Here is a 25,962-nt window from a genome sequence, read left to right on the forward strand (position 1 = left end):
TTGTTGTATATATTCTGAGATATTATATGTATTGTATATGTACGATATTTTAGTTAGACATATACTCTTTCGCTGAAATACAACACTGTAATAATTGAATTCATGATATACCTACATGAACAAAATTAAAAATAATTAATCATAACAAGAGTAGTTTTAAAATAAATAACTATATTTGCTTGCTTCATCTACTAACTTAAACTACAGATTCAAATTTCATTCTAACTTCAAAAAACTAGAAGGGAATCAGGTAAATATTTATAACGATCGTAAATAATTAAACATAATTAAAATAACTTCAAAATAAAAAACCTAATTACAAAAATTTATACGCTTAAACTTCACGTATTAATTTTTTCTCAAAAAACAATTATTACTTCAATTAAATATTTTGTGAATCATAAAAATAAAAAAATCTATTTGCTTGCTTTATTAAACTTAAACTAGACATTGATACTTCATTGTAACAAAAAAATTATTACTCCAATTAAATAATTCTAAAAAAATTCCTTAATTTACAAAACTGGAAGACTCACCTCTAAATATTTTTAAGTCAGAAATAGCATCAACAAAAGCTTATAACCCGAAGGATTACACGTCAAATTTCTAAGTCACAAAAACCATGAACAAAGACGCTTACAAATAATTACTCATAATAATTTAAAAATAAAAATTCTAATTCCAAAATTACTACACTTAAACTTTACCTTCAATTTTTAGTCTGACAAAAAAAATTATTACTTCAACTAATACTTTTGTCAATCATAAAAATAAAAAATATTTATTTGCTTGCTCTATTAAAATTAAACTAGACATTCATATTTTATTCTAAAAAAAAATTATTACTCTAATTAAATAATTTATGAAAAATTCCTCAACTTCAAAATCTGCAAGTATCACATATAAATATTCTTAAGACTAAAATACCTTCAACAAAGGCTTATAAATGGAAGAGTTACACTTAAAAAAATTTCAGACACAAAAACCTAATTCAAATAATTACTAGTAATAATTTCCAACTACAAAATCTAATTCAAAAATTTACTACACTTAAATTTCAGCTTCAAATTTGATTCTAACCACAAAATTTATTACTTCAAAATAAACAATTTGTAAATGATAAAAATTATTAACAAATTTAACTTCAAACCAAATGAAATAATGCTTCTAAAAATTTTACTGAAGAAAAATTCGTTCCTTAAAATGAATACAAAAAATCCTTACTTTCAATAAATAAATAAAACTTTGAACATGGAATGAATAAACTTCAAACAAAAATAAATTTGAAAGAATTTAATAAACCTGAAAGAATTTTTGCCTTTCTTTCTCTCTTTAAACTATTTTTTTCTCGTTTGCTTTCTCTTGCTTATGCCTTTCTTTCTCTCTTCAAACCTGTTTTTCTGGCTTTCTTTCTGGCTTCAGAATGTGGAATTTGAAGTTATACCATCCTCCTATTTAAACGAAAACTACACAAGCCATTATTAAAGCATGCCCGTGAAGCTAATTTTCTCCAAAGTCTTCTGGCCATATAACAGGCACACTGTATCCATGTGAACCTTGCACAGCTGCAATGCATGTGACCCTTACACAGCTGCACAACTAGCCTGCAAATGGTTCAGCTCTATTCTACATGATTCAGCCCTAGCTGCATGCAAATGGCTCACGAACAGTGCCTTAAGCTGTCTCGCAGGAAGCAATGGCGACACTGCTTGTCAATGGTTCTCGCAAGATGCAATGGCGGGTTCCATGCATACGTGGAAGACTTCTCGCCAGTGGTGCTGGCGGCACACCCACGTCACCATGCATTTCGCTAGTGGTGCTGGCGGCACACCCACATCACCATGCATCTCGCCAGTTGTGCTGGCGGCACGCTCACCATGCAGCCACGTCACGAAGCTTCTCGCTATTGACAATGACGGCACACCCATCTCGCCAATCCTGTTGGCGGCATCAACGTAAGAATAGACCCCCTCCGTAAATACTTAGAAAAGGGACCCCTTTACATAAATACTTTATAAAAGGGACCCTCTACAGTAAATTTGTCGACATATATACATCAGCCATAACATTTGCATGAATTAAAGGAACAACATGATCAAAAACTTGTAAATTTTGAACTACAAATATACTTATATACAACATAGGCTTGTGTTATTTTTTCTCATTGTAACAAAAAAATATAAAATATATTTTAATCTATTTTTATTATTTTTTAATCTCATGATGGTTCACATTTAAAATATTAGCATGATAAAAGCTGGCTCAAAAAGAAAAGAAAAAAACCAAGTTGAAAGAAAACACGCATATTGTCATGATAAATATTTAACTATTGACATGATTATCTATATTTCTCAAAGAAATTAGTTATAATTTAAGTTTAAGTTGTAACTAATTGCTCTAAAAAGATATAGAAAGAATTATGTGAGCAGTCCAATAATAAATAGGTTGAAAAATTGGAAGCAATAATGTTCAAATAAAGTAAGAAAAAAAATACTTAAATGAATGAGAAAAAAAGAAGTGGATGAGTTATATAAAAGAGTGTGTGATGAGGTGTATTGTTAGTATATTTTTAGTTTTATATTTAGCTGCAAAATATCTGTTAAACACTTTTAACACATTTCAATTTTTTTATAATTTTAAAGAGAAAAAAAATTATATATTAATAATATAAAACAGAGAAAATATTATAAATGAACAAAGTAAAATTTTTATATAGGATGATTCAATCACAATAAATAATATATAATAAATTTATTAATTTTTAAAATAATTTAAATAATAATTGATGATTGTATAATCATATAAGATTATTTATAACATCAAGTGTATAAGTATGAAATAAAACTATTTTTCTCACCCCTCGTAAAAATATTCAAACCGAAAACGAAAAAACAATAAACTATAAGCTTACCCGAAAACAGATTTAGTTCTGGTGCTCATCCAACCGCAGGGTCGCCGATTTTTCAGTCCCAAGTCCGAACTCATCCACCTCCTCAGATTCCTCACGCACAGCACATGTTTGTAGAATTGCCCCAATGGCGCTCTCCTCCCTCCACTGCCACCCTCTCCCTCTCCCATACACCATAATAGCCCAACGCCACACGGCACCCTTCCCTTTCTCTTTCTCTCTCTCTTCCACCTTCAGACTCTCATCTTCCACTTCCGCCACCCACCACCCCCTCCCCCCGGACTTCTCCCCCTCCCAGCTCCTCGACCTCCTCCGCCGCCAGCCCGACGAATCCTCCGCCCTCCGCCTCTTCCAATGGGCCTCGGCCCAGCCCAACTACTCGGCCCACCCTTCCGTCTTCCACGAGCTCCTCCGCCAACTCGCCCGCGCCGGCTCAGTCGACTCAATGCTCTCCCTCCTCCGCCAGATGCACTCCTCCCAATTCCCCGTCGACGAGTCCACCTTCCTCATCTTCCTCGAAACCTACGCCAACTCCGAACTGCACTCCGAAATCAACCCCCTCATCCACCTCATGGAACGCGACTTCGCCGTCAAACCCGACACGCGCTTCTACAACGTCGGGCTCAGCCTCCTCGTCCAAACCAACAAGCTCAAGCTCGTCGAAACGCTCCACTCGAAGATGGTCGCTGACGCCATTCAACCGGACGTTTCCACCTTCAACATTCTAATCAGGGCTTTGTGCAAGGCCCATCAATTACGGCCCGCGATTCTTATGCTTGAGGACATGCCCAACTACGGGCTCAGGCCCGACGAGAAAACGTTCACCACGCTGATGCAGGGGTTTATAGAAGCGGCTGACGTGGACGGCGCGTTGAGGATTAAGGAACTCATGGTGGAGTCAGGGTGCGCGCTCACGAGTGTTTCGGTTAATGTGTTGGTGAACGGGCTTTGCAAAGAGGGGAGAATTGAGGAAGCTTTGAGGTTTATTTACGAGGAGGAAGGGTTTTGCCCTGACCAGGTTACGTTCAATGCTTTGGTGAATGGATTGTGTAGGACCGGGCATATCAAGCAGGGTTTGGAGATGATGGATTTTATGCTCGAGAAAGGGTTTGAATTGGATGTTTATACTTATAACTCTTTGATCTCCGGGTTGTGTAAGCTGGGTGAGATCGACGAGGCCGAGGAGATTCTCCACCACATGATTTCAAGAGATTGCGAGCCGAATACCGTGACTTATAACACGCTGATCGGTACATTGTGTAAGGAGAATCACGTGGAGGCCGCCACCGAGCTTGCCCGCGTTCTTACTAGCAAGGGGGTTTTGCCCGATGTTTGTACATTCAATAGTTTGATACGGGGGCTGTGCTTGACAAGTAACCGGGAGATTGCCATGGAGTTGTTTGGGGAGATGAAGGAGAAGGGGTGTGAGCCGGACCAGTTTACGTATGGTATATTGATCGAGAGTCTGTGTTTGGAAAGGAGGCTTAAGGAAGCGTTGACGCTGCTCAAGGAGATGGAGTCGAGTGGCTGCGCGAGGAATGTGGTGGTGTATAATACTTTGATTGATGGTTTGTGCAAGAACAATAGGGTTGGGGAAGCAGAGGATATCTTTGATCAGATGGAGATGTTGGGTGTTGAGGAGTTCGGTGACATATAACACGATTATTAATGGCCTGTGTAAGAGCAAGAGAGTGGAAGAAGCTGCTCAGCTTATGGATCAGATGATAATGGAAGGGTTAAAGCCTGACAAGTTCACTTATACTACGATGCTGAAGTACTTCTGCCAACAAGGGGATATAAAGAAGGCAGCTGATATTGTGCAGAATATGACTTTGAATGGGTGCGAGCCGGATATTGTTACGTATGGGACACTTATTGGGGGGCTGTGTAAGGCAGGGAGAGTTGATGTTGCAAGTAAGCTCCTTAGATCTGTTCAGATGAAAGGTTTGGTCTTGACTCCACAAGCGTATAACCCTGTGATTCAAGCACTCTGCAAAAGGAAGAGAACGAAAGAAGCCATGAGGCTTTTCAGAGAAATGATGGAAAAGGGTGTTCCTCCGGATGTTATAACATACAAGATTGTTTTCCGTGGCCTCTGTAATGGTGGAGGGTCGATACAAGAGGCTGTTGATTTTACAGTTGAGATGTTGGAGAAAGGAATATTGCCGGAGTTCCCATCATTTGGTTTCTTGGCTGAAGGTCTTTGTTCTTTATCCATGGAGGACACTCTCATTCAACTCATCAATATGGTGATGGAGAAAGCAAAATTATCACAAGCTGAAACATCTATTATCAGAGGCTTCCTCAAGATTCAGAAATTTAATGATGCACTAGCCAATCTTGGTGCTATCTTGGATAGGAAAAGGCCCAGGAGATTTTGAGTGGTTAAAGTTTGCTGTAAGTGCACTCTGGTGATGCTTTTAAGAGTGTTGTGGAAAAGCTCCTCGTTGCATAAAGGTGCTGAAGCATATGAAGGAGTTCAAAACCCAGGACTCAAGGGCTAAGACTATGTTACAGACTTGGAGTCAATACATTTCAGCACTAGTGTTGCTTACATCTGGCTGGCCTCATTGATGAATACCACTTCTTCAGCCTCATTGTTTCCAGTTTCAAGGGGACAATGTAAACATGTAACTTGTTGCTAGCATTCATATGAATATTTCTTAATGGATTCAAAGCATAAGAAAAGAGTTCATTCACTTCTTAATTTTGACTACTTTAATACCAGGATGAGAATTGCAGGTTTATACTTCACTTAGATTACATATGCTCAACAAGAGTCTAGTCGGTCTCAAATTGGTATAATGGTTAAGTACAGCCAGCATTTTACTTTAAACTTTTAGATAGAATATCCTTCCTAATACAAGTAAACAAACATCAAATGCTATCCTATATGAACTGTCATGTGTTGGAGAATTCCCTAAAATGAAGTCAACTACAAACTTAATTCATACCTATTCTATATTTCATGCGTCTGGAAGTTTACTGTCTGCGAATGTAGAGTTCAATCTTTTGGATCTCTTAACCAGTTGAGGTTTCCTTTTTTTTTTTTTTCCGGTTCTTGGGAGGTGTTACGGCACACTTATGGGTGTCTATGAGACTAAACCTTACTCATGGCACCAACGTTGCCCTTTCCTACTATCTTGCAGGCTCAAACCCCTCACATTGCAGACCCCTCAATCGCTGAACTTCAGCTTGCTTACTATTTGAGTCACTCTAATGGGAGTTTTGCTTATTTCGATTGCAGGTGCATGAGCATGCTAAGGACTACCATAGAGCTCTCATAGTCAATACAATACAATTTTTGCCCATCATTGTGATTAGTGTGACCATCCAAGAGTGATCCAGACTCATTGTCATGCACCCACCCTTGCGTGGTTTAAGGTGAATACTGATGACTCACAAGTTAGTGCATGCAAGCATTTGTGGAAGAATAATCAAGAGATGATGGATCGTTTTGTGACTTTTTCTTGCAATCTTGGCACTTGTACTATAACGCAACCTGAATTATTGGGTATTTATCATGGTTTGAGGTTGGCCGAGTGCTAAATATTTCTATCTTATACCATCTGTGCTGTCCAGTTGCTGAGCCTGAGATGTGTTAAAATACCAACGCAATTGTGAAAAAAATACAAAGTGCTTTGTTTTAAAATGCATCAATACCAACGCAATTGTTTTGCATCCACAAAACTTACCCCTCGACTTTGTTATGATAACATAGTTCATAATATGTATTAAATTGTTTTCAAGAAAGTATTTTAGTTAATTTAAGTCATAAGACATTAGTAAGATGGCAACTGGCAACATTACATCAATACCTGGTCCCAAATTTTCGTTCAATCACACAAAGAACAGTTACAAAATTAACTACTAGGAATAGGACTAAGATTACACCCAAACACGGGTTATATGTCGCAAACCACAAGATACACTGGAACAAGAGAAGCTTTGTTGAAGCTGCAATAGACCTCATGTCAAAACTTGGAAAATTGAGTCCAAATTAGCCAAGTTGACCATCCCCATCACAACTCCTATTTATGAATAATCGGAATCATTTAATTGGCACGGCTTTTGAACACATCAAGACCCATCTCAGTAGGATCAGTTGCTTGCAGCTCAATCTGAATTCCATCAAGCTCCCTCTTGAATCTATCTTTGGAGCTGGCATAAATCATCTTGCTCCTAACCCTAGATGTATCAGGGGACCTTCAGACAAAAGCAAGCAACAAAATTAATATGGAAAAAATAGTTACTACAATTCTACTTAAAATCTATGTTATGGTTGTTTTGTTTGTGTAAAAGAGCCTATTACCAAGCAATGAAGAAAATTCTGCTCTTTTGGCAATTCTCTTCAGTGACAAAATCAAAATCATAAACAGCATATCGACACTCATCAGCAGGAAGACTGGCAGCGAATTCATCATAGCCATTTGCAGGGTCACCCAGCTTCTCCACAATAACTTGCTTCGATTTCTCCTCAATCTTAAAAACGATATACCGGTACGTCCTCTTCGCCTTGAGCTCCAGAAACTTTAGCTTGCACTCATCATGGACGGCCATACCAGATGCTGCGTTCGCCTGTAAAATTTCACACATCAACAAGTGATTGGCAGTTAACACATGAAATTATGAAAACAAACAGATCAACAAACCCATGTGATGTGAATTGTGATTATAATTTATAACCATAACAACAATGACCAAGTCTTATTGCCCTATAAGGAGTCAACTACACTTAACAGCTACAAATGAGTTAAAACAGAAACTAAATTTTCAAAAAATCCATTTAAAGAAGCAAGCCCAAGCGATTATGCATAGAAAACAATAAAATAAACATAAATATAAAAAAATTGTAGGCAAGGAAAAACAGGAAAATGATGAAATATATGCCTGAGCAACGAAAAATGGATCCAAGTAATTTAGGGCAGGAAACCTAACAGAAAACACTTCAAAGACAAACCAAACCCAACCATATGCTATCATCGCTACAGGATCAAGCAAACAAAAAAAAAAGCTAATCGCTACACTACAATGTGATTCCAGATTAAACGGTGAAATCGATATCAAAATCAGATCTATCACTAAAGAACATGCGGATGAACAGTAAGCGAAACATAAAACGCATGATTACAACATCGATTCAACACTGTTCAGTGTTGATGATGATCAGATCGATTATGAATCCAGCACAAACTCAACAAATAAAATAAAATCAGTAACTGCCGAAAACAGTTTAAACACAGATAGAGAGAACGCGAGAGACAAATATTGCGAAATATTTCGAAATTTTCCGCAGAAACTTCAAATCGCTGGGAAGCTCAGTTCAGTTCTCTCTTATCCGTTTCCTGAGGTTTAAAAAAACAGAAAAGAAAAAAAAAAGAGAGAAAGAAATAGAAAGAGAGAGAGAGAGAGAGAGAGAGAGAGAGAACTAACCATTTTTTTCTCGAGGATGAAGGGTAAAAATGGAAAGTAACGTTGGCAGCGATCCTGAAGGAGGAGTTGTTGTGGGCGAAGGCGAAGATTGGGTTGGGGAAGGAACGAAGAAAGGAACGGAAGGAGAAAATGAAGTTAAATTGGTGGGGGGCAGAAATTGAATTTATATTGTGGCACGCGGAAAGCGTATCCGAGCGTGAAATTTTTTGTGATTAATGGACCAATCTCAACAGTGCCACCTGTCGCAGTTAGTACAATTTACGTGTTTAAAATGTACAATAAATAATTAATTAATTTCATCTTTTAAATGCAATTGAAATTAAAATCGATATTTTTCTTTTTTTAGTTTCAAATTCAAAAAATCGTGTAACATAAATGATAATAAATACTTAAGTCTAAGTATTAAAATCTTAAAATAATTTTTTCAAAAAAAATAATATTAAAGTAACAACATAAAAACTTGTAGACTTCTTTGACCTTTTATTATTTTCCGAAACTAAATTGAGAACATTTGACACTTTGAAAGATAAAATTCGTTTACCCTTAAAATGTAGCAACCTTGCTTTTCAATTTTGACGTGGCTTCTGCTATTCGACTCGGCTTGCTGTTTCTTTGCGTATCAACTAAAGGGACATTGCGCCTCATAATCTAAACCACATATGTTAATGATATAACTTTCGGAAAAATTGAGATTTTTTATTTGAAGCTTTTTTTGTTTACGTAAGATAAGATGCATTTGACTTAGATACGTTCTGAATTTAAAACTTTTTGTACCATCGATATAGTTGATTTTTATATAAAAAAAACAAAATGATAATGAAAGTATGTAAGGTTATTCAAGTCATGAGACATGCTTAAATGTTGTTTTACAATTTTTAATTTTTCATTATATTTATTAATGGCATTAATTCAAAACTCAGCAGCATAAATTTTTAAGTACATCATCTAGATATCTAAACTACTTTTTTTTTAAAACGTGTTTATATCATTTCATTAACAAACAGCTGATAAATATAATAAGAAATGCTCAAATACATGAAGACTAGAATAAGATAAAATCATCCTAGATATGTAATATGTAATAGTATAATTTACACTATTAAAGAATTTTTTTTTTGGGAATAAAAAATAGTCCCAAAATATTTATAACATTTATATACACTCAACCAATTAAATTTAAAGTCCCCAGTTGATATTCAATGAAAGGAATTATTCTCTTTAAATATTATTTTTATCTTTAAAAAGTACACTATTAATATTATTATTATCTTTAGATAAGGTTTGTTTTACTGTTATCTTTTAAATTAATTATCGATGTATATAAAAAAGCATCAGTAAATTATATTTTTTTACAGCTCCGTCAAAAAAATTGTTTTTCTGGCAAAAGCACTATTAATTGTTTACAAAAATAAAATTAAAAAGATACAAGGTGAATGATATGATTAGAAAAGAGTAAAAGAAAAGAAAATTAGAAGTTCGAATTCTCTTATTCTCATATTTATTACAAAACTAATATTTGTCAATAAAAATAATAATAAAATGTTAGAATATATTTTTTATTTCTACACGTTAATATTTTTTATTTTAATTCTTACAAAAATATATTTATTTTGTTTTTTGGTCACTAAATTTTTTTTCATCGAGTTGAAATAAAAATAAAACGTTGGTGGCATGCAGGCGAACCACGAACGACGTGGCTGGCTCATATTTGGGCGGCTGGCGCAAAGTATAAAGTGGATATTTGTTAGTGGTTGACAATTTTGCAATTGACATTTTTGTCTAAAAAATTGAGGGGTGTTTAATTTGACTGTTTTTTGTTTTTATTTTAATAAAAATAAAAAATATGATGAAAATGTGTTTGGTTTAATTTTTGAAAATATTTTCAATAAAAATAAAAAATAATTAGAAAATGAAAACAATAAAATTTTAATTTAAGTGTTTTTAGTTCAAAACAAAAAAATGAAAATACGATGATAAAGAATGTAATTTTAAGTAAATCTAAAAATATAAAAAATATAAGAAGTTAATATATCATAAATTTTCAATATTTTTATTTCCTAAAAATATAACCAAAAATTTAAATCAAATATACTTTTAGAATTTTAATCTTTTAAAAATAAAAACAAAAAATAAAAATACAAATCAAACATCCTTAAATTTGAATATTTCGTATAAAACATGAATGAGGAAAAATAAGAGACCAGCAAGGATGAGAATGACACTTACTTGGAATTGGGTCCCCTCGATATTCTTTTTTCTGCTTCAATCCTACGCGACCCATATTCATATTCCTTTAATTGCAACGCTGGCCAAACATTCATGTCTTCAATCACTCCTCACCACCACACCAGAGTGTTGCTAAACACATGTCTTTTCATTTCTCATTTACAATTAAGTACGTCTCTTAGGTTAAATTTTAAATTGATTTTGAAATTTATGAATGCTAAAGTTATTAATTTTTAAGATTCAAATTTAATTTAATTGTATTTATAGGAATTAAAACATATTTTATTCTTTATAAAGTTAATCAATTTATTTTAATGATCAAATTAAATCTGATCTGATCTAAAATAATTAATTTGTATTGGATTTGCTTTGGTTTTTTGTTCTTTTCTGTTAGAAAATGATATTCAAATTACTAGTAATAGTATATTTTATCTCTTTTGCATATTTTGTAGAAATTATATATTAAATTAATCTTTATAATCACAAATATTAATTGATTTAATTCTTGATGTTATAAGTAAACTACATATACATCTCATTTAAAAAAAGTAAAGTACATTATTGATGTTTATTTTCTAATAAAATAATTACGAAACTCGTGTAATGTTTTAGGATAAGATTGTAAATTACTATAATAACCTACATGATAAAGATTGTGGATGAAAACCAAAGTTCTTTCTTCTTTTGCTTTTTTCTTGAAAACTCTTTTCCAACAATTGATTGCTTAATTTTAAACTAAACAATCAATAATTAACGGGCAATGATTTAGATAATACTATATCACAAGTTTCCTTTTATAATTTATTTTGGGTTAAAATATCATTTTAGTTCATTATCAAACAATTTAATTGAATATGTGGTATTACAATTTATAGCAGTTCTAAACGTCATAAATTGTTTAAGACTTATTAAATGTTTCAAAAGTAATTTTTAACAATTTTGAGCGAAAAAAAAACAGTTAGAAAACGTAATAAAATATAATAAATTAGTGTCACATTATCATTAAATGGAAGAAATTACAATTTTGGATCCATTTGCATTCATAAAAGATCAAAATTAAAAAAATGCAAAAATATAATAAATCAAAATGATATTTTAGCCTTCATTTAGTTTAAAAAGTAAGAAAGAAAAAGGAAAAAATTAATAAGGTGGAAGATATTGAGGAAATAAATAAAGTTGAGGGTTTTCCACATCCTATTTTGTAACTTGGAGTCTTATCATAGATGTATAATTGCAGAAAATGTGGCTCTGAACCCTCCTTTATAAAATCATTCTTTTGTTTAGGGAAGAAAACTTATTCCATTTCATTCATAATAGTTTCAAAGATACAATTGGGTATATGCTCAAAAAAGATGGTTGCCAGAATAAAACCTAGAAGTCTAGCTAGGTTATGGGGTATTTAGTTGGCTTGCCTCCGTACTAAACTCACCCTAAAGTTTGGATAATGACTAAGATGATGATTACAAGATGCAATTATGCAATAAAATTCTGAAGGTCCATGTTGTTTGGAGCATAAACTACCTGTGATCACCGCCTTGCAATAACTTTCCAGAATAAAGCGATCAAGTTCCATGTCTACCATCCATTTCAATGCTTGAAGAATTGTCCATGCCTCTACCTTCTTTGGATCTATTAAGCCTTTTTCCTTGATCGTTTTTGCTGCCACAAGCTTAATTAGCATGATGATCTCTGATTACCACACCTGCCCCAAAAGAGGTTTTGATCCTTAAATATTGTTTCATCCACATTAATTTTCACGTAGTCCATCTGCAGTTTTCTCCACTCACTTGACGTGCTTGAATGGGACGTTGAAGGTGCAATAATGGTGGGTGAATGTTTTCTTGCGGTGGACCACTCATGCAGGTATTGAAGGGCATGACTTAATTACAGACATCGTGGCTAGTGGATCCTTGTCTTTCCAAACTCTATTGTTTCTATGCTTCCAAATGCACCAAAGGGACATGGCAAAGATACATTGTTGTTGCCAGCTTGGAAGAGTGTCTAGCATGCTGAAGATTAGTTCATTAGCAGATTCAAAATCAAACATTTGATAACTAACCTTATGCCATAATTTCGTTGTTGTCCAGACATTGATCACTTGGTCACAATTGAAGAACACATGCCATTCATTTTATATATTCTTTTCGCAGTAATCACATAGACTAGAGCATGGAACTCCTTTGGTTTGCAAACACTATCTTGTTGGAAGGCATCCACGCAGAGTTCTCCATAAAAAATGTTTTACCTTGGGAGGCACTTGAAGATTTCAAATGGTAGTCCAGTTTCCTTGACCTTTGAGAGTTGCATTATTGACCATGGTTTTCCATTAGGATGTGGTAGGCGGATCTAATTGTGTATAAACCCGAGGCGCTTGCTCTCCAAATCATTTGATCTGAATTTTGATGGTTCATAACAGGGAGCTTCTTGATGTCTTTGGAATCATCATCATTAAAAATGTGATCAATAATATCATTGTTCCAATGCAAGAAATGGTGACAAGATCAATGAGGGAATTAACAATCATGTGTTCAAGACCAAGAGGGCATATGGATGAAACATAATACTTATCTTTACTCCACAGCCATGGTTGTGTCAAATGTTGATTGAAAGGCCATCACCAACTCTCCATCTCATGTCTTCTTTTACCAAAGTCTGTGAAGCTTGGATGCTACACCAGATATAGCTTGGATTGTGGCCTAAGGGAGCCTCCAAGAATCCTCCATTGGGAAAGTATTTAGCTTTGAAAGCCTTTGTAACTTTAGCATCTAAATTTGTGGAAAATTTCCACACTTGCTTCTCTGGCATGATAAGATCAAAGCCATGAAGATGTCTGAATCTCATGCCTCCAAATTCCTTTTGATAATTTCAACCAGTTGAGCCAATGGATACCTTTTCTTTTCTAGAACCATTTTTTGATCCCCGCCATAACAAATTCATCATTTTTTGGATTTATGGATAAAATTATCCTATGTTGTGTAATATTGTACCCTGAGCATGAAAACTATATACACTTGTCGAGTTGCAATAATGTTTTCATCAATATGAACACCAAGGAAAGTGAATGAAAGTACATGGTTTTAGACATAGATCCAGTAAACCATCAAAGGATGACTGATTTTTTTTTGGTACTTTAATTATTTAAATATCTAATTTCTAATAAATAAATATTTAATAAATAATAAGTTTTATCAAATTATTTATTAGTTTTACACACAAAATTAAAATTGTTTTTATTTCAAATGACAAAGAAAGAAACATGTGTATTTATAACTTGTACTAATTTTTTTTTTTATTTTAAGTTTTGAAAGATTTTTTGGGTTCAGAAATAACAATTTAATAGGACTCACAATAATAAACTCCAATAAAAAAAGTAACAAACTCATTGAATATAATAATAATAATTATTAAAATTCATCAAATTTTATAACAACTATATATAATAATATATAAATATGTTCATAGTGTACTTTTAATAATAATTAATGTTAATAATTCAATATAGATAAATAGATAATTAGTTGGAAAGTCATTAAGATGTCATTCATATCATATATATATATATATATATATATGTGGGATTAGATTATAATTAGTTGTAATATATATTATCAGATTTATTAGTTAGTATATATTATTTTTATTTTTTATTGGAAATAATATATATATTAATTATTATATTGTTTTTGTTTTTTTTAAAGAAGTATATTGTTTTCATTTAAAATATCTCATTGAAAAATGTTAATTATCATATAAAATCTAAAAGGGGTTGGGGGAGGGGTAGCTAAACCCTGTATGGTCATAACTTCTAACATGTAAAAAATGTTTTCTTTCATATAAAGTGTCTAAAACTATTTCAAGAAACTCCTAAGATGCATTTACATTTGTAAATGACACATTTCCATCAAAGCAATACATATCACACAACTCATGGTAAAACAACCGTGACAACATCTACATATAGTTGGAGTAGGCAATTAAAATTTGACCCTTTTGACTTTTCTTTATCTACACGAGTATCCCCCTTCCTATATTATATTCAGATGTTTCCCCCTACCTGGTGTGAATTCCGGGATGGAGGACTCAAATTCACACATAGTTTTTGAAATTGTTTTTTAAAATCCCCTTTAGAATTTGGGACCCCCAAACCCAAATTTTAAACGAGTTATTTATTTTTTTTGCCTTTTGTTTTTATTGATTTTTTAAAATTCTATTTAATTTTTGAATAATACAAATAAAATAATAATGATAATTAGTAATATATTTATATATTATATTTAGATATTATAGATAATTATGATAATTGTCAATATTAACATATAATATAACTAATTGTAAAAGATAAACAGGCAGAAAATCATAACATAAAAATAAGAAACAAGAGTAACCAATAGATATGAAATGATAACCTAAAAACATCAAACATGAATGACAACGAAAATTTCCACTAAGACATATGAAGTGATTTTTTTTTCTTGTTTCTTGACATTTTTATGTGTTTGTTATGCTGGAGTTCTCAAAGTTGTACGGCTTCATCGACATGAAAGTATGAGAACAAAACATTATTGGAATCAAAGTAGTTGATATACAAGTTAAAATAACTAGGAAAACACAAGTCAAAATCAGCAACGTACTCATTAAATTGTTGGAATATGGGATCACTTATGTTGCTTTGTTTATGTCTACTCGTAGTATCAAAAATGCTAATTGTTATTTTTGTCAATGTTTGTCTCTACTCATAATATTGTTTGGTTGTTGTGGTAAATAATTTTTTAAAAAATATTACTAATTACTGATAATTATTCTTTTAATTTGTTATATTATATGTTAATATTAACCATCATAATGATTATTTATATTATATTTAAATATATTATTGCATTATCAAAAAAATATTCAAAGAAAGAATTTAAAAACAAAAAAGAACATTCAGAATCGGATTATCGATTTTTGAATGAGGTGCAAAAAGTAATCTGCAAAAACAGTGTGAAGTCGGATCTCACATTCCTAAATTTACAGTGGCTACTAATGGGGGATAGTTGCTTATATAATTGTGGGAGAGGGATATTTGGTATATAAAAAAGTGAAAAGATATAATTATGTAAAAAAATCTCATGCTTCATTATCACGAGTTCCTTGAAAATTGCAACCGAAGCACATCTCATGAAGATGAAGAAGGTATTGTTATTGGCACTCCCACTTTTGTTAAAGAAAGGGGAGGAGAGGGTTTTGAAATGAGGAGAGAAATGAGAGGAAAAGGGAGAGAGAGAGATGTGAGAGGGGAAGGGAGGGAGAGAGATGTTGGGGGGGGGGGGATGTAAGGGGAAAGGGTGGTGAAAAGAATGGGAGAAGGGGTGGGGGGTGGGGAAATTTGGTCAGCACTTTTATCTATTTTCACTATTTTTCAAAAAGTAGTAGTGGAAATAACAAATATGTTAGTGAGAATAGTATTTCCCTGAAGACAATCTTCATTATATTGGGTTGAGTTAAACATTTACTCGGCCCATAATGAATACCCAACAATTCTTATTTTTTTTTTCTTAGCTCATAAGTAGAAGTAGATTAGCCTTGGTTACACGTGTTAACTTGCACGACAGTTCATGTAAAAACGGCTGAGGAGGGCCGCCGTTAGATCCCAGCAATGCCACGTAGCGCAACATAATAGGCCCAACTCCCGTGGGTCCCATCACGTTTATCCATTTGTCTTCTCGCCTCTTCCGGAATTTCGTGACGCCATTTATTTATTATTTTATTTTATTTTTTGAGGACAGTTGTTTCTTTTCTTTTTTACGAAACTCATCGCCTTCAGCTCCTCTCTGCTTTACATAAAGTTGAAATCTGAACCGCGAACCAAGCCTTTCGCTTCAGTTCGTTGCCGCCCTCTCTCTCTCTCTCTCTCTCTCTCTCTTACCCTCCTTTCAACCAAACCCTTAACACTCTCGAATCTCACTTCTCTGTTTCGAATCTCGTTGAAGTGCAGAGCTCACTGCTCTTCACCAATCTCAGATCTGTTACTCGAAAACTCTATTCATGGCGCATGGAGCGTACCTTTCGATTTTCTTTTAATTCTAGGGATTGGATGCTAATCGGATTTGAGTTTTTTATTGGATTTTTAATTGGTGTTGTGGTTTTGAGGTAGGTTTGTTACTGTCGTTTTTTTTTGTGTCTTCTAATTGAATGAATTAAATGGTTACGCGGTTTTTGTCGATTCAAAGAGCCGTGTCGAAACTTCCTCTGGACGCGTTGATTGGAATATTAACTGTTTTGTCTTCTTTTTTGCTTTTTTCGATGCTATTTAAGTGTTTTCCGTTGTGCATGGCCGCGAATTGTTCGAAAAGTGTGTTTCTAATTGTAAATTTTGTGCGTAGGCATTGATTTGACACGAATATTGAGTGGAAGCTGAAGTCAGGTTCGAGTTACTTCGTGAATGCTGTGTGGTAGTGTTGTTTATCTGGTGGTTACCACGTTTGGATTCCCAGGGGCTCTGTTCTTTGATTTTGATGGGAGAGGAAGCGGATTGTGTGCATGCATTAGAAGAAGGAAAGAAGGAGAACAATGAGGAATCAAGGACGGAACTGAAGCGTGACTACGACCAATGCGTTGCTGATACTGAACCTAACGTGTCTCCTAATAAGAAACAGGCGAAAGAAGTTTCAAATGATGAAGTGCGTTCTGAGGTTTCCAACCCCAATGTTTCTGCAGCAGAGCATGCACTGACTTTTCAAGATATCAGTAGTCAACCAACTGAATCCGAAAATGTTAACCATGCGGAGTGTGGGGAACTGACGTCTACTTGCTTGGAGAATTCAAGTTCTGATGAGACCTTGAGTGATGAAGCTGGTGAACATAATAATAATAATAATAATAATAATAATAATAATACTTCTCAAAGTGATAAGGACACAGGTAGTGCTGCAATGACATCCTGTGTGGTGATGGAAATCCCCAAGCATGTGAGTTCATCTGGGATCAGGAAAATTACTTTTAAATTCAGTAAGAAGAAGGAGGACTATGATTACCAACCGCCTCCAGCTGTGCACCATCCTGCTCTTTATAATGATGGGAATCACATTGGCTTCCATGGGGATGATGAAGAATATTTGGCAAGGGATGATTGTAGTGGTGGGTCATTAGAAAGCCCGTGTGGAATGGGATATGTTCATGATGGAGATTTGGATTTGTACACTCGCAATATGGAATTGAAAATGTCCAAGAAAGTAGTCCCCAACTGCTACCCTACAAATGTCAAAAAGCTTTTATCAACTGGCATTCTTGACGGAGCTGTAGTGAAGTATATTTACAATCCTGGAAAGGTAAAGCTCGCATTCATTGTCTTTTTTTTATATACTTTTGCTTGGTTTCTTCTTATGTTTTGAAGTTATTGTCAGGTTGAGCTACAGGGGATTATTGATGGTGGCGGATATTTGTGTGGCTGTTCAATGTGCAATTACTCTAGAGTAAGACATGTACTCTATTTCTAGTTATGTTTGGAGATTCTGTTCTGTATTTACAAGAGGGCTAATTTTATCATTTTTTCAGGTTCTTAGTGCCTATGAGTTCGAGCAGCATGCTGGAGCCAAGACTAGACATCCAAATAATCATATATTCTTAGAAAATGGAAGACCGATATATAGTATTATACAGGAAATAAAAACTGCTCCACTCAGTATACTAGATGAGGTTATAAAGAATGTGGCTGGTTCATCTGTCAATGAGGAGTCCTTCCAAGCTTGGAAAGGTGAGAATCATTTCTCTAGCAAGAAAGTTTTGATTAGAAACTCTTGTGTCTATCTGAATCCTATAAAATACGAACCAGATATTTTTCTCTGTAAGCATTCTGTATCAATTTCTTTTATTGCCATATCCTTCCCTACCAAAGTCATCTTTAGTCTTTTTGATGTTGTCCACACATTTCATCCTCTCTGGTATCTATCCTTACCTTAAACTTACACAGCTTTTGGTTAGGGGTTATAAGGTTGCCTTAGTGGTGAAGGGAGGGGGCGGGGGGATTCCGAAGGGAGGAAAAATACTTGAAGCTTTTAAGCTTTGCTGACTAAATTATCCCCAACCTGAAAACTTAAGTGTAATTACTTTATTGATCTACAATAAGGCTATTTTTTCCTCTCCTCCCCTCTTTTAGAATCCCTGCATCTCCCTCCTCTCTATTTAAAATTTAAAATCACCCCCCCTTCCTTTGAACCAAACACTTTGTCAAGTTTCTAACATTTTTTTATTTGAAGATTAGAAAGTATCTGTCGGTTGGCAGCTTCTTTATTTTTATTTTGCTACACTGTGGTCTTCTATACTCTGAATAGCCCACATGTGGTATCAAGCATTGTGGGATTTAAATAAAATAAAACAAGAGAAAAGGAAATGGTTTGGAGGCTAAATAAAATTAAATAAATTTTAAGAGTGATATGAAAGAAAAAAACTAACAATATGAGTGGTGGAACTCTTACCCTAGTTTAAAAAAGAACAATGGAAGTTTAAGAAGTGGTTTTAGGTTAAAATTGTCTAATGAACTGTGTACACCAAATGTGGGGATTCACTTTATTAATAGTATAGATTGTAAAGCTTATCATGGAGTTTTGGAGTTATTTCTTTCCATCACAAGCATCTCTCTTTTATTCAGTTGATCCTTAACTTGTGTTGGAGATAATACCTGCACTACCCTTTCTTGAATGATTCTTCCTAGACAGTAGATATTCCCTCCATTTCATAATATGTGTAACTTTAGAGGTTTTGACTCTTTTAGATTATTTGTCACTTTAGAAAACCAAGAAAACATCACTTTCTTTTTTCCAACTTTATCCCTGTCTTTTAGAATCAGCACTAAATGGAATAAGAAAGCATTAATGGCAAGAAAGGGTAACATAGTCAAATAAAATTTTATATTTCCTTGAAATTGAGAACAATTTAGTAACCTTTCCTTGTGCAAAACCTTAACTTCAACAAAATTTATTTTGAAATGGAGTCCAAAAAATGTGGGTGTAAAGAATTGTTTCTCCTGTATTTTGTTAGAGCTTATCATGATATAGTCTTATGATCTTATCCTATAGGAGAGTATTATTACCAAGCTCTCCAACTTTCCTAGAAGGTTGAGCTGTTAGTTGAAAGCTTATGATTGGTTTTATATCTAACAATTATCATTACAAAACATCCAGGAACTGGAAGGAATAAACTCAATAAAGATTTAAAAATAGAGTATCCCATGCATGTTGTTTTGTGTAACTTGCATGGGAATACACATTAAGCGTATAGATGCATATTTCACATGGCAAATAGTAAGAGATGTTTCTTTTGCTTTGCTTTTGGTCTTGATTTTTCTTATATATATTTTCTTTGCCATGGGTTCTGCAGAAAGTCTTCTACAAAGCAACGGCAAGGTTCAGGCTCATAAAAGTTATAGCACCAAACTTGTTGGCATGCCTCATACAAACATAAGGTAAACTGGAAATAAATCCAAAATGAAGACAATAAAGCAGTTGAGCATTGCCTATGTCTTGCTTATTCAGCTTGTTTAGTTCATTTGGATATTGACAACCTTTTCAATTAAGGAATTCTTTAGTGAACAGGACATATCTGATTTTCCCCCCCACCAGAAGTAGTTCTTGCTGTCAATATGTTTATTTTTAATAGTAAAAGAAACTTGCTCTAAATGTCAAGACAATGATGGTTAACCACATTATTGGTCCAAGTGTTCAATGGGCCTTCTTAAGCAAGAATAACATCTCATGTTTTGTTTATGTGATGATGCCTTTACCTTCACATCACTAAAGCATGTGAACCAGTGCATTTTTGCTTGTGTACTTTAGCCTTGTTAATGGTGGCCTCAAGAATAAAATGATTACTTTACTTAGTCCCGATGCTTTGTCAGCCAGTGCTTTCAGGATTTGGGAATTGGTGCTTGTTGAATCGAAACTAAATCAGATTTTGTAATTCTATGGTTTTGTTAAAGGAAAACAATTTTGTTTTCACCTGAGTTTTGCTATGGTGTTATCTATGAGTGCTGCCAATTTAATTTTTGTGCCTTTTAATTTTGGAATTTTGGAGTACTCTAAATTCATATGTCTGTCAAATGTTAATATTTTTAAAACTTTTGTCATTAAGTTAATGAAATTTGGCTCAATTTTAAAAGAAAAAAGGACAGACAAAACTTCTTACCTATTAAATTGCTGTTCCAGTCAATCTGTAGAAAGTACAAGCCACTTGTCAACTTTGCACGTACCGAGTCATTATGAGCAGCACATGTATATGAATCAGACAACTGACGAATGGCGTGTGGTGAAAAAGTTTGTCCTCTCTCTTGGTTCAATTACTTATACCCATACTTGATTGTTGAGAATGTGCTTGAGCAGTCTGCATATGCATAAGGTTATATGGTCAATTAAGTTATAGATTTTTCCTTAAGATTCAACTATTCACAGTACACCTTTTCTGCAGGCCAAGCTCCTACACTTCTAACACAGGTGTACTGCAGAAAAGAAGTGCTGATGGTTGCACTAAGAGAAGGTACTTTTGTTTTGTTTTTGGGGATGTCTGTTCCATGTTACTTGGTCCTCTAGCTTCTCCATGTAAATTGCAATATCTTAGCTACTGTATTTTGAATTTGATTTTTTGCTTTTATCAGGGACAATGATTTACACAGGTTGCTTTTTATGCCAAATGGGCTACCAGATGGTGCTGAGTTGGCTTACTATGTTAAAGGACAGGTGTCTTAATATTTTCTTTAAATATTTTTGTCATTCGGTGCTTATGGGAATTTGCACTTGATTTTTATTCTTTTCAATATATTGATGTGCGTTTCAGAAATTACTTGGAGGTTACAAACAGGGAAATGGTATAGTCTGTGGTTGTTGTGATATAGAGGTATGCACAATCATATAACTTTGTGCACAAAATATTTTTTGTTTAAACATAAATGCTAATATAAGCTTTTACTATTTGCATTCATGTGTAAACAGATAAGCCCTTCACAGTTTGAAGCCCATGCTGGAATGGCTGCTAGGCGTCAACCGTGAGTAGAACTTAAAAGAAGCTAAATGACTGGTCTATTTTTCTTCATCTTGAAATAATTTGTCCTTTTGCAGTTACCGACACATATATACTTCCAATGGATTAACACTTCATGACATAGCTCTATCGTTGGCCAATGGTCAAAACCTTACCACGGGAGACAGTGATGATATGTGTGCAGTATGTGGAGATGGAGGAGATTTGATTCTTTGCAATGGATGCCCCAGGGCATTTCATGCAGGTGGACAAATTGTCTTCAACACTTCTTAAGTTATTAATTATTTACAAATATTGTAATGTTTTCATGTGTGTTCTTGTCCATGATATTTTAAAAATATATCCACCGTTGTGTGTAATTTGGATGATGGGTAATGCTGTCTATCATCTCCACATTGCAAGAAAGTGTGTTTTATTGTATTTATTTGCTGCATACCACAAATAGCTTGCATAACATATTGTCTGTCTTGCTACCTCGTTTTGTTCAGTGCTATATCATGCTTAGGTTACTATAGTAGCAGATACTGTGAAATTACTATGGGAAAATAAACTGGTTTGGAGGTAAAGTGACAGGTTTTGTTAATATTTGACATTTTCTGGTTCAATTGCAGCATGCTTGGGTTTACAGTGTGTTCCAGACAGTGGTTGGCAATGTCTAAATTGTAGAGATAATGCCGGTAATGGAAGAGAATCTTCTATTGTGAGGCCAATCATGATACGGTTGACACGGGTTGATAAAACACCAGAATTTGAAATGGGTGGATGTGTTGTTTGCAGGTAGGTTATATGGTTTGTTTACCTTAAAAAATAATTTATCAAAACAATCAATTTTTGACAACTTCATGAGGAAGATGTTTCCTACGTAAGTGTGCAATTTTACTTTCAAGATTTTGGATTTTGGCTCATGGTATTGACTATCGAGTGGTTCAGTAGCATAGGGTATTAGGAAGTCAAAGCAATGCACGTATATGACATATAATGCGGTTGTAGGATTAATGATGATTTGTGATAATTAGCCATTGAAATTTGAAATTTTGTTATTAATGTTTTTGTTTAATGACAATGTATGCAGAATTTAAGCTATTTGTATTGGGTTTTTCTGCTAGAGAAAGCTCGGTTTGGTTTTTAGTATTATACTATTCTGCTAATTGTTTTGATTGGTCCACAGGGAACATGATTTCAGTGTTGCTAAATTTGATGAACGAACAGTAATAATTTGTGACCAGGTATGATTTTTACATGATGACATTTGTATTGAACTTTTTTTTTTAAAGTTAAGTATATTTTGCTGCTTGTTATCCAGTGTGAGAAGGAGTATCATGTTGGCTGCTTGCGAGACATTGGGCTATGTGAGTTGGAAGTAAGCACGGGGCCTTTAGCAAATATTTTTATGATACTTGCAATTGTTTTTAATTTTTCATTATCATATTTTATGACAGGAGCTTCCCAAGGATAAGTGGTTTTGTTGTGATGACTGCAATCGGATATATGTGGCACTACAGAATTCAGTTGCTGCTGGAGCAGAAATTATACCAGCTTCCGTGTCTGAACTAATAATCAGGAAGCATGAGGACAAGGGATTATGTACCTATGGGGCCATGAATGATATCCAGTGGAGAATTTTAAGTGGAAAAAGTCGTTATCCGGAACATTTACCATTGCTTTCACGAGCTGCTGCAATTTTCCGAGTGAGTATTTATGGCTTCCAGGCATGTTAATAATTATACTTGAATTTTTTTATGTGGTTGATATTTCATATTTGTTCATGTTTCATTGGTTCTATCATCTGCTCCTAGCTTACCTTTATGAAACAGTTCAAATTTGTTGAAGTATATAAATAATAGGTCTATTGCAAATGCTGTAATATTAATTATTACTGTACTGTAACTTGCTGTCTTGATGAGAAAATTTTCTTTGTCGTATGGAATGCTGTTTACATTGTGTTTTGCTCAGATACTTGTCTTAGCCATGGCATAAAAAGTAACCCTGTCTCTTGAAATCCAATCCCTTAATTTTTTACATGATAAGAAAGAAAGAATTCATAGATTCTGTAGATGTTTGGAATCAAATACTTTATGAATTGGTTTGTTTTACAAGTGCAACATTTTGTTTGGCATGTTATAAAATAGGGATTCTGTATATGTTGTGTTAGGATGTTATCCACTCCTCATGCTTTGGGAATTGTTTTGGCAGGAATGTTTTGATCCCATTGTTGCCATATCTGGTCGTGATCTGATTCCTGTTATGGTCTATGGGTAAGTATGAATTATTTTACTATAACAGCCTTCTATATTCTTGTGCTTCCTTCCTAGTGATGATTTACTGCACTGTGGATTATTAACAGTGGAATTTATTATGGACTACCGCCAGGATAAGTTGAATCTGATTTGAATTATGATGTTTTAGGGTGAATTAAATTTGTGCCTACTTTTCTATCATAAACGGTGTTTGTTTTGAAGTTCTCTTTAGCATTTGAATTTATATTGTTTAAGAGTCTTGGTATGAATTTTTACTGGACATGAGTCACACAGTGATGCATGTGTTGCATGGCCAGGATTCTAATAATCTTTTAGTTCATTTTTTTCTGTTAATATATAGTATTTTGAATTTTGTGCAGGAGAAATATTTCTGGCCAAGAGTTTGGGGGAATGTATTGCATTGTTTTAATTGTGAAGTATGCTGCTATCTCCAATTTCCTAATTTTCCTGATAGTGCTTCTATTTGGTTGTATTGACATTGTATGTATCATACTTGCACAGTTCTGTTGTAGTATCTGCTGGGCTTCTTAGGATTTTTGGCCGTAATGTTGCTGAGCTTCCACTAGTCGCCACAAGCAGAGCACATCAAGGAAAAGTAAGCAACTTATTCGTGCATGACACCCAAAATTGAAAAGATTGATTGACGCATGCATTTCGGTAACACTTATTGAGGATAAGTTTCATTAACACGTGATTTTCCATTTAGGGTTATTTTCAAGTGTTGTTCTCTTGCATAGAGAGGTTGCTGTCTTCTCTAAACGTAGAAAAGTTGGTGCTTCCTGCAGCAGGGGATGCTGAGTCAATTTGGACTAAGAAATTGGGCTTCCGAAAGATGAGCGAAGATCAGGTAAGTCCATCCTTCTACATTTACTGGTTTACTAGGGAAAGTAGATTTACCTATGTGCTCAGAAGTGAGAACCCAATAAACTCATGATTAAATTGAATAGGTTAAAATCAAAATGTATGAATTATTCTTGTATATTTTAGACTATAAATCACATAGATAATAAATAATTTTGCTGGTCTTGAGATATCAGCGACCATAGGTTTGATTCCATGTTGCAAGACTGCAATGTGTTGGCTGTTAATTATGTGCAGTGGCACAAGTTCTGTGAAGGAAGACCAGCTTGTACAAGACTCTAATATAATCTGTTTTTTTTTTTTTTTGTCTCAGAGCATGCCGATGAAATAAAAATTGTTTTTGTTTTTTTTTAGAAAGTGTAACATTTAATGTTATCAATGGACTCATAATTTTCAATGAAAACTTTTTATTATTGATTTCTTAACGAGTAATTCAGTAATAGCACATGTATTTTATTTACTGATACAATATAATAATAAGAGCATAGTTTTGGTCATGGTGACTTGAGTTCAGAATTTGAAGAAATTGTTGCAGACATCAACAAGCATTGACGATTAAGCATTTTTTTAAAAAATTTTGGGCAGTTATCCAAACATCTCAGAGAGGTGCAGCTAACACTCTTCAATAAAACTTCAATGCTGGAGAAGACAGTGCAGCTGGCTATAGAATGAATTTTATCTGGTGCTGTAACTAATTTTTGGTTATTTATTCATTTTTTTAGCATTTTCCTCACTGTAACATTGCTGCTATGTTCTTGCTGCCGTATTGTTCTTTTCTTAATTTTTGTTTCCCACATAGTATGGGTGGTTGTGGCGGGATCTTGGTTTCAGCCCATGTCTCTTTTTGTACAATGTAGGATAAAAAGGCGTGAAAAATAGGGAACATGGCCTAGAAGGATAGAAGTAGAGTTTGAAAGAGCCAGCATGCTGACCATTTTTTTTAATTAGCATGCATGTTCGATATAAAATCCTACTGTATTGATTTTTTTTTTCTCCTAAAAAATTGTGCATCTTTGCAGTAAATTCATGAAACTTGGCTCTCTTTGGAACTTACACACCACGATGAATAGTAGTAGCATAATATTGAGTAATGTATGTATCGACAAACACTTTTTTTTGCCTCGTCGCGTTGCTTGACTTGGAGGTGATTAATGCTATACTGTTCGATATATTCTCGTCTCGTGGTGTTATAATTTTTAATAATATTACTAATTAGAAAGTGGGCTAGTAATACACTCTAATACATTTTTTTCTAACATTTTTATT

General features: G+C 34.0%; 2 protein-coding genes and 1 pseudogene across 7 annotated transcripts; 2 read left to right on the top strand and 1 right to left on the bottom strand.

The window, feature by feature from the left end:
- The first annotated feature begins 2,864 nt into the window (after nt 1–2,864).
- LOC100798479 (pentatricopeptide repeat-containing protein At3g53700, chloroplastic-like) lies at nt 2,865–6,458 on the top strand (annotated as a pseudogene). The gene is made up of 2 exons (XR_005886908.1): nt 2,865–5,538; nt 6,156–6,458. The product of XR_005886908.1 is annotated as a pentatricopeptide repeat-containing protein At3g53700, chloroplastic-like (transcript).
- Nucleotides 6,459–6,617: 159 nt separating this feature from the next.
- On the bottom strand, nt 6,618–8,518 carry LOC100500025 (actin depolymerization factor/cofilin-like domain-containing protein). 2 transcript variants are annotated; one of them, NM_001349786.1, is made up of 3 exons: nt 8,342–8,518; nt 7,221–7,486; nt 6,618–7,114 (listed from the first exon to the last, which is right to left on the bottom strand). In NM_001349786.1, exons 1-3 carry the CDS (start codon nt 8,342–8,344, stop codon nt 6,964–6,966), a joined length of 420 nt encoding a protein of 139 aa, NP_001336715.1. In that variant the 5' UTR covers nt 8,345–8,518; the 3' UTR covers nt 6,618–6,963. The 2 variants fall into 2 exon arrangements, with proteins under 2 accessions (NP_001336715.1, XP_025979741.1); XM_026123956.2 differs by lacking the exon at nt 8,342–8,518 and having other exon boundaries at nt 6,695–7,114; nt 7,221–7,519.
- Nucleotides 8,519–16,330: 7,812 nt separating this feature from the next.
- Nucleotides 16,331–25,817, top strand: LOC100794242 (uncharacterized). Of its 4 annotated transcripts, XM_041006323.1 has the most exons (21): nt 16,332–16,699; nt 16,933–17,877; nt 17,953–18,021; nt 18,104–18,302; nt 19,925–20,009; nt 20,749–20,856; nt 21,008–21,076; nt 21,195–21,276; nt 21,374–21,433; nt 21,529–21,581; nt 21,655–21,821; nt 22,189–22,354; nt 22,746–22,803; nt 22,881–22,937; nt 23,017–23,265; nt 23,771–23,832; nt 24,195–24,251; nt 24,337–24,430; nt 24,542–24,682; nt 25,282–25,378; nt 25,554–25,817. In XM_041006323.1, the coding sequence occupies exons 2-20, from the start codon at nt 17,065–17,067 to the stop codon at nt 25,366–25,368; spliced, it is 2,676 nt and encodes an 891-aa protein (XP_040862257.1). In that variant the 5' UTR covers nt 16,332–16,699; nt 16,933–17,064; the 3' UTR covers nt 25,369–25,378; nt 25,554–25,817. The 4 variants fall into 4 exon arrangements, with proteins under 4 accessions (XP_006588727.1, XP_040862257.1, XP_014618445.1 ...); XM_006588664.4 differs by lacking the exons at nt 25,282–25,378; nt 25,554–25,817 and adding an exon at nt 25,010–25,121 and having other exon boundaries at nt 16,331–16,699; XM_014762959.3 differs by lacking the exon at nt 25,554–25,817 and having other exon boundaries at nt 25,282–25,477.
- Nucleotides 25,818–25,962: the final 145 nt, after the last annotated feature.

This window comes from Glycine max, chromosome 10 (assembly GCF_000004515.6).
Source record: "Glycine max cultivar Williams 82 chromosome 10, Glycine_max_v4.0, whole genome shotgun sequence".
NCBI lineage: Eukaryota > Viridiplantae > Streptophyta > Magnoliopsida > Fabales > Fabaceae > Glycine > Glycine max.

Coding starts and splice junctions, on each gene's coding strand:
- LOC100500025 (XM_026123956.2), bottom strand. CDS start 7,504: ATGTGTGAAATTTTACAGGCGAACGCAGCATCTGGTATGGCCGTCCAT. Junction 7,115..7,220: donor AGAATTTTCTTCATTGCTTG/GTAATAGGCTCT, acceptor TTTTGTCTGAAG/GTCCCCTGATACATCTAGGG.
- LOC100794242 (XM_041006323.1), top strand. CDS start 17,065: ATGGGAGAGGAAGCGGATTGTGTGCATGCATTAGAAGAAGGAAAGAAG. Junction 21,277..21,373: donor CTTACTATGTTAAAGGACAG/GTGTCTTAATAT, acceptor TGTGCGTTTCAG/AAATTACTTGGAGGTTACAA. Junction 24,683..25,281: donor GAAAGATGAGCGAAGATCAG/GTAAGTCCATCC, acceptor AATTTTGGGCAG/TTATCCAAACATCTCAGAGA.